Source organism: Episyrphus balteatus, chromosome 1 (genome assembly GCF_945859705.1).
Source record: "Episyrphus balteatus chromosome 1, idEpiBalt1.1, whole genome shotgun sequence".
NCBI classification, from domain to species: domain Eukaryota; kingdom Metazoa; phylum Arthropoda; class Insecta; order Diptera; family Syrphidae; genus Episyrphus; species Episyrphus balteatus.
The window spans coordinates 75,084,056-75,093,210 of record NC_079134.1 but is presented as its reverse complement, the minus strand read 5'-3'; the positions used below and the strand labels follow the sequence as shown (position 1 = coordinate 75,093,210).

General features: G+C 31.8%; 1 protein-coding gene across 1 annotated transcript; it reads right to left on the bottom strand.

Moving 5' to 3' along the window:
- Positions 1–851: 851 nt before the first annotated feature.
- Positions 852–7,068, bottom strand: LOC129906806 (uncharacterized). The gene is made up of 4 exons (XM_055982733.1): positions 7,056–7,068; positions 6,022–6,661; positions 3,090–3,588; positions 852–3,016 (listed from the first exon to the last, which is right to left on the bottom strand). The coding sequence occupies exons 1-4, from the start codon at positions 7,066–7,068 to the stop codon at positions 1,946–1,948; spliced, it is 2,223 nt and encodes a 740-aa protein (XP_055838708.1). The 3' UTR covers positions 852–1,945.
- Between the last annotated feature and the right edge of the window lie 2,087 nt (positions 7,069–9,155).

Genomic DNA, 9,155 nt, shown 5'->3' with positions numbered 1-9,155 from the left:
AATTATTTCTTCAAAATGGCATACCAACTTTTTTTTTGAAAAATGTTAAAAAAATTTTATATATAAAAAATTATTTTTTTAAAAAACGGCTCCTACAATTTTCAAAATTTTTTTTCTAAAAATACCTTTTTATACGAGAAATAAAATGGCATGTTTGTTTTTTTTTTTTTAAGATATTTTAAAACGGAGTTTTATTAATTATAAAAACAGATTTAATTTTTTTATACTACCTATGAAATTTCTTCAAAATATCGAATTTTAAATTTCTTGAATAAAAAGCTTTAACATTATAGTTACTTTAAGCATAAGAGCAAGTACGTGCGACCCCAGTCGTGCAATTTATTTTTTAAGTGAAGCGCACCAGGCGAGTTCTATCTAAAACACGAATGTGGAAGAAAAACATTTCTGAATTATTTTCGTACTTTTAGTATAGTTGAACCATAAATTAAGGTACCTTCCACGTAAGAATTTTGTAAAAATATAGGTAATTTTCTCAAACCGGTCCCTGCGATTTTGATAAAAACATTCAACTGCAATCGCAATGTAAAATAAACAATGGTCAACTTTGATTCAATTTTGAAAAAACGAAAAACCATTCCGAAAAACAGTTTAATCAAAGTGGTTTCTGTTTATTTTAACTAGGTTCAAGATTCACACAGTGTAGAACGGTTATTAACTTCTAAATTTTTTTAAAATGACAACCTCATTAACTTCAACAGATTTTTTTTAAACAAAAGCTTTGATTGTACTAATTAAAAATTAAATATAGACAAATTAATTTTTTGGATTAAGAAAAATATATACATATATTTTTTAAATATCAATTTTTCGAAAATTGGACATATATTTCAAGTCTTAGTTTTATGTCGTGTGTGAATTTGGTTAAATTTTTAGCCGAGGATAAGTTTTTAACATTTATATCTATGTCTGTTGAATACAGAATTTATCTTAGCTTTATTTAGTTGTGAGAATTGGGATACATTTCTTAGTTGCAAAACAAAAGAATTAATGGTGTATGAAGCATTTATAAATATTAACAATTTACAAACAAGCGTTGACCTAAGAATTTTATTTTTGCGTTTACATTAACTTTAAATTTGTTTTCATCATCAATAAAAGCTGTGTTTTATTTTTCTCGTGATCCAGATCAGATCATTATATTTATTTGCGAAACAATAACAAACAAAATCCTGCTTTTATTGTAATCTATCGTGCGGCTTAAATCGACTCGTGAAAAGTCGGAATTACTTTCCCAATTTTCTTTCTTTATTTTTAGCAATTTTTAGCATATATTTTGAGCACTTGACCATTTTTTTAAAATTATTTTGGAAGTAAGTTTTTTTAATCCTGTGACCCCCCCAAACCAATTTTCTAGATCCGCGCCTGCCAGGCAACCCATGTACAAACTATTTATTTAGACACTACCTTTGAGAAAATATAACTTCCAACTTGTATAACGATGAGGGTAGATCCTCCTAGGCGGGATCTTAGACTAAAATGAATAGTAGATGTTGCTTGGGTTTCTTGTTTTGCTATAATCCTGTTTTAGTTCGGATATTTAAACAGTAAACTGAATCTGGTTAAATTTTCTTCAAATGTTTCATCCAAAATTAAATCCAGTCCGTTTAAGGTTTCCTGACGCTGATGGCCTTCGTTCTCATTACCCAAAGTAAGAATTTAGTAAAGCAAACAAAATTTCTTTGATTTTCGTAAATTTTGATGACCTTTTAACATATTTTTTCAATATTTAAATTACATGAAATTTACATCTTAATATTACTCAAACAATTATGTACATACATTGTATAAACGTATCTTCTTAATGATTTAATATAAAAAAAATAATATCTCCAATAAAAAAATGATCACAATCTACAATACATATTCCTAATAACACCAAATACCTGCATTATGAGTATTATTATGAATTTTTAAATATTTTGTTCTAACCTAGAAATGGGAATTGGGGAAATGCTGGAGGAAAAAAGTTTCCAAATGAAGCTGTTGGTTCAACAGGTAGAGAAGTTGTGATAAAAGTCGGTATGTTCGTGGACACAACATTTGTTGAAAATATTGTAGTTAGTGCTGTTTTCGCTCCGAATGTAAGTTTCAGTATTCTGCTTAAGGTTTGTGTTAAGACTGTTGGCAAGAGAGTTGCTGAGGTAATGAGCTTAAATTGAGGCTGTTGTTGCAAGGCAAATGGGTTTAAAGATGCAAATGGCTGGGGTTGAGGCGTTTGAACGACTGGTGCTCTTGAGGCTAATTTCGAAATAGTGCGATAGCTTGTTTGTTGTCCTTGTATTATTGGGATAACATGCGGTTCATACAGAGAACTCATTGGTATAGCTTCTGGTGTAGGAGCTATAAGTTGTGGAATCTGAGCATTTTGTTGAATTAATTTTAAATATGCGATTTGTTGCAACTGTTCAGGTGAAAACTGAGAGAAGAAACTCTGTGATGGTACTCCAGTAATGGGTTTTTTAATAACCTCTTCACTGAAAAGTGAAGAAGGTGCTTCTAATGAAATACTGCTATTACCCTCATCTTGAACACCATTTGTGAAATCACCGAGTTCAAGGTCCAAGTGTATTTCCGAGCCGGATTCGTCGAGTTTACTGTTGAATTCATATAAGTTATTATTTCCAGCGCAAACGGGTGTAGTTTTTGTTGAGGTAATGACTGTCGTAATGTCATATGTTTGCAAAAAAGTCAGATAATTTGTTTTTTTATCCATAACAACTATAGGGAAAACTTGAGTTTTAAGCTTGAGTTGCGATTGAGTGTAAGTTTCGACAAAACTATCCAACGACGGAGTTTCTGTGGCATCAACGAGATTACACGCGGGAAATGTTGTAATACTGCTTTCCTGAAGTAATTGATTTATTTGTGTTGTCGTTGCCAAAATGTTTTCTATCAAGGGACCTTTTATTGAAGATTTGTCCGTATAATCCGTTTCTAGCAATTTTTCTGTTGTAGAAGTTACAGTTACGTATCTTGTCTTTTTTACGGTGCCTATCTGAAAAGAAATTCGATTTAATCAAAACTGAATTCAACTAAACAATGTTAATTTAACACTATAAAAAGCTTACTTGAAAGGTATAAGGTGTTTTGATCGTGGCGACTTCATAATACACGTCTTCGAAATTTGATGGTGTGATTATATCTATATTGAGAGTCTCAACTGGGTACAGCATTGAAGATGTGATTTCTTCATCGACTGAAATATTATTTGCATTTTTTTCATTTTCAGTGATGGAGGCTTTCATCGTTGTTTCCAGTATAGATGAAGAAATTGCAGCCACTGGAGTTTCGATTGATGATGTTACTAGCGCGGGAGATATTGAAGAACTTGTGGGAAATAATTCCGAAGTTTTTCGTATGTAAACTTTTGGTTTCAGAGATGATTTATATTGCCATCTACCTGTAGTACGAAGTTTAATATTGGTTGCAGATGCTGTTGGACTTACTTGAGCTATGGCCGATGGTTGAAGTCTTTGTCTAAATGGACTACGTCTTGAATCGACAGATGTGAAGGATGTTAAAGCATATTCACTTTCTCTGTTAGAACTTCTTGGTGATTTACTTTTACTATATTAATAAGAAGAAAATAAAAATATTTCGTAAAAATCCTATAATAGAGCAAGATCCCAGGGCCGCCAGACATTACTTATTTTCTCAAGAAAAAAATGTATGGAATTACGTAGTGCTAGGACATACTATTAGTGAATGGATACTGGCTATCTTGTGCCGACGGCCATTTTACCACTAACAGGTGCTAAAGGTACGAAAAATACGTAGTTACTTTTCTTATTTTCTCAAGGCTGATTTTTATATATGATACTCAGGGAACAAATACATTAATTTTTGTAGGATGCCAGACCCGTCGGATCTGCCTAACACCTTGCCAGACACGCATTTTAGTATACGGGAAAGTTAGATTTTGTTATATGGAGGTCTGGGAAAAAATTTATAACACATTTTGACTTTAGGACTCGAAAGAGTATCAAGACACGAGTCGAAAACCACATTTTGAACAATCGCATCTAGAGTCATTTGGCCGCCATTTTGTTTTTTAATAAAAATTTCAATTTTTCACATAACTCATGTATTTTTGAATCTACAGAAAAAAACTGTATTGCAAACTTGAAGATAATTTAATTTACTACAATATATGTTAAATTACTTTTTTCGATTATACCTTCGGTTTAAGAGTTAGGGTGGTTTTTTTTTTTGAAACCATATTTTCGTCATATCTCATTTATTTGAGCTTTTTTAAAAATTAACTTGAAGTAAAAGTTGTAGATCTTTTTATTACCTTCAATTATTACATTAACGGTTTTTCGATTTGACAGTCCGTTTTTGATCTGTAGGAAAAAAACTTCAAAAAGGTTGCAATTTTTTAATATAGGAAAAATGTTCTAGTACAGGGTAATTTGCATTAAATATAACAACAACCTAGGCGTGTAGGTTGCACTCAGACAAGAACAAAATCGTATAACTAACACTGCCAGACCCATTCCGACAGCCATTTTTTTTGCCAGACACCTTAAAACTTTGAAAAAAATAGTTTAACTTTACGTATTTTCTCAAGCTTCATTTTTATATATGATACTCAGGGAACTAATTCAATAAATGTTTCTAAGCTCACGCTGCGCTGGCGCTGATACACATAGCGAGCATTTGTGCTTGTCTGGCAAGGTGTCAGGCCCATCCGATGGTCTGGCAGCTTACAAACATTTATTGAATTAGTTCCCTGAGTATCATATATAAAAATGAAGCTTGAGAAAATAAGTAAAGTTAAACTATTTTTTTCAAAGTTTTAAGGTGTTTGGCAAAAAAAATGGCTGTCGGAATGGGTCTGGCAGTGTTAGTTATACGATTTTGTTCTTGTCTGAGTGCAACCTACACGCCTAGGTTGTTGTTATATTTAATGCAAATTACCCTGTACTAGAACATTTTTCCTATATTAAAAAATTGCAACCTTTTTGAAGTTTTTTTCCTACAGATCAAAAACGGACTGTCAAATCGAAAAACCGTTAATGTAATAATTGAAGGTAATAAAAAGATCTACAACTTTTACTTCAAATTAATTTTCAAAAAAGCTCAAATAAATGAGATATGACGAAAATATGGTTTCAAAAAAAAAACCACCCTAACTCTTAAACCGAAGGTATAATCGAAAAAAGTAATTTAACATATATTGTAGTAAATTAAATTATCTTCAAGTTTGCAATACAGTTTTTTTCTGTAGATTCAAAAATACATGAGTGAAAAATTGAAATTTTTATTAAAAAACAAAATGGCGGCCAAATGACTCTAGATGCGATTGTTCAAAATGTGGTTTTCGACTCGTGTCTTGATACTCTTTCGAGTCCTAAAGTCAAAATGTGTTATAAATTTTTTCCCAGACCTCCATATAACAAAATCTAACTTTCCCGTATACTAAAATGCGTGTCTGGCAAGGTGTTAGGCCCATCCGACGGGTCTGGCAGCCTACAAAAATTAATGTATTTGTTCCCTGAGTATCATATATAAAAATCAGCCTTGAGAAAATAAGAAAAGTAACTACGTATTTTTCGTACCTTTAGCACCTGTTAGTGGTAAAATGGCCGTCGGCACAAGATAGCCAGTATCCATTCACTAATAGTATGTCCTAGCACAACGTAATTCCATACATTTTTTTCTTGAGAAAATAAGTAATGTCTGGCGGCCCTGGGATCTTGGACTATAAGTTCTATATAGCCCATAATCTCGTAAAGGCCCTAATTACATTTTTCTTACTTCTGAGTTATATAGCGAAACACTAAATCTAATAACGCAATTTGCATATAAAAATGAAAAAAATCAAAAGTACATTTTGAATTTTCTGACTTATTTGAAGACCTAAGCTAAAAAAATAAATGAGAATAAATCAGAGACAATGCCTTAACTGCAAATATGCAAAAAAACTAAATTGAAAATTGATGTTAGATTAACGAGATTATGGGCAGTATAATGCATACACACAAAATAAAAACTCACTTCTTTTGATGGCCTTTTGGTTTATGCTTTCCATTGTTTCCATGTTTTCTAATATTGTTTTGTACGCTTGACTCCGATGATGAGACTGTTCTACTCTCGTCTTGTGAAGTTCTTGTTTTATATTTTCCTCCTTGTCCATTAAAATGTCTTAAAGTTGGACTTTCAGTTCTCACCACGCGCTGCGGTAATGATGATGAAACATGACTCTTATTTAAAATTCGTGAACTACTTTGAAGTACTTGAGCATACTTCCCTGAAATGTAAGTTCCAATTACACTTGTTTCATGTATTGTTGTAGTGCCATCCATTGCCACTTTTCCGCTCAAAGTTGTTACTAGGCCCACTGGATGAAAATCCTTTACGCTGGCCGTTTTTTTTAAACCATGTCGTTTTCTTGGCACTAAATCTACGACATGATAAGACTCCTCAGCAAATGTTTCTGGTTGGCGAGATAGTAAATCATAGTCTGGTTGATTTGAAAAATCCTTAAGCGCAATTTCAGTATCTTGAGAAGTTGATTTCTTATTCTGATTTGTATTTGCAGATAATTTAGTTGGATGAATTCCAGGTGGTTTTTCTTGCACAGATAACGGCTTAGTTTTAATAATATCCACTTTGTTTGGAAGTAAAGCTGAAATATCTATAAAAAGCAAAAATAAATAAGGAAACAATTAAATACCTTTTTTATGTATATATATGTAATGGGTTGAGTATGCTATTCCGCCTTTTATAGTTCCGTTTTGTTTAAAACCCGTTTTCTGGGGATAGTACGATAACTAAGGCGGTAAAAATTAGTACCGGATTCTTGTAGAGGAGTCAAATACAAGTATTATTTACTATATAAGGGGAGGCTCTATCTCCCCCAGTTTCGGAAGGAGGGGAAAAATAAAAAAAAATATTAACAATGACGGCAACACTTACAGTACCTTGCCATATTATTAGGCCCAAGCGAAAAAAAAACAATTTTTTGCTTCATGTTGCTGATTTTTTAAAGTTGTTGTCGAAATATCTTAATTTTTTTGTGTGTCATTTACTTGCACTTATCATGTACATGCGGATTGACTTAAAAAAGTTAAAGAATTCATAAATTTTGATATTAAATAACGTGTAAAAGGGAATAAGCTCCAAAAGAAAATTTCTATGGAATTCATGATCGGAAAATTTCCAGACGGGTCCAATACTTAAATTTTTGTATCGAGGAATAACGTGACCTTCTTAACTTTATGGCAAAAGCCCCATCTTGCATAAATATTGAACTCTGATCGTCTGGTTATTAAGTAATGTTCTCAGATTCGGGGTAGTTTTTTCCTTCAACGAGCAGAGCTATTCACAGTATGTTTCCAACTTTTTTTAAGTCAATCCGTATCTACATGATGAGTGTAAGTAAATGAGACAAAAAAAACTAAGATATTTCGACAAAAAGTTTAAAAATTCAGCAACATGAAAAATTGTATTTTTTTTCGCTTGGGCCTAATAATATGGCAAGGTACTGTACAGTTATGAATGATACCTTTTTCGAAAGCCAGAATTTCACACATTGTTTTAAATTTAAAATCAAGTAATTTCAAATAATAGTTTTTGAAATATATAATCGATTGGGCAAAAAAAGTTAAAAAAATTACATTGAATACAATTTTTGTAAGGGCTGTGGATTTCAATACAAAATTTTCTAATAAAATAAACTGCTTAAATTGATTTCTTAGTAAACGCAGAACCATTATGTTTCTATGCCGTCTAGGTTTTGAGTAAATTGAAAAATAGGAAGACTACTTTTTTTTAAGAAGAAATTTGATTGCACGTGTTTTAATGATGTTATTGTTAATATGGGGCTTAGTTCCTTTTCTGGCAAGGGACCAGGCAAAATACTTTAACGCTGTTGACATTGGTGCCTGCCTGGCGACTTTACATACCCTAAGCGGAGCAACGAAGTTGCGTGAGCGGGACAGAGGACCCAAAAAGTAAAGTTAAAATCCTGAGAACCCACGAAGCGGGCCCAGCGGTACTGTTTACCTAAAACACTGTTGACATTGGCACCTGCCAGACGACTTTAAATACCCTAAGCGGAGCAAGGGACAGAGGATCTAGTGCTTTTCTTGGAGATACGGAAACAGTTAAAAAATTAAGAATCTGAAAAAATTAGTTTTCGTGTTTTTCAATTTTCTCCAAAATTATATGTATATAGTTTAAAGTGTTTGCTCAGGAATCGATTGAGGCAATTTATTTTATCAATCAATTTTGTATTGAAATCCACAGTCTTAGCAAAAGTAGTATTCAATGTTTTATTTAAGCTTTTTTCACATTTTTTGACTTCGATTATTACAAAAACTATTGATTAAAATAACTTGATTTGAAATTAAAACATTAAGTGTAATATTCTGGCTTTTGAAAAAGGTATCTGTTGAAGTTGCCATTGTTTTTAAATATATAATAAAACTGACCTAAAATTTTAACCCCAGTACATTTATAGGATCACAGTATGTTATCACACCTCAAATTAAGCACACAATTGTCAGTTATATGAAATACATATGAATCGTCGCTTTTATAGAAAACCGATATAACTTAAAAATTCAGTTTTTTTAGTTATTAATGCCAATATACTGGAAACTACACATTCATAATTTCTGTAAACTCAGTATAAATTTAAAGGACTTGCATCCTATCACACAGCTGATTCTTTTTCTTCAGTTTATGAAATCAGTATGGAGGGAACGCGTCGTTATTCTGTATTCCAAAATTCTGTATGACCAAAATTCTGTATGACCAAAATTCTGTATCTGAAGAAAAAATTCTGTATGAACATAATTCTGTATTCCATTTTTCTGCTTTTCTATTATTCTGTATTTCAAAATTCTGTAAAACCAAAATTCGGTTTTTCAAAATTCTGCAAATTCATTATTCTGCTTTTAAAAATTCTGTAATTCTAAATCTCTACATTAAAACTTTTCCCTGAAGTAAGCAGAGCAAGTACCCCAAAATTATATCAAGTGCTCCCCTACTTTTGAAAAAACTTAATGTTCTGCTAACTCGATTTAAAGTTAGCAGAGGAATTACCAGAAAATGCCTTAAACTGTTAGTTAAAAATTCGGGTTTGGTATAATATTAAGGTGAGAAACAAAAACTCAAAAAAAAAT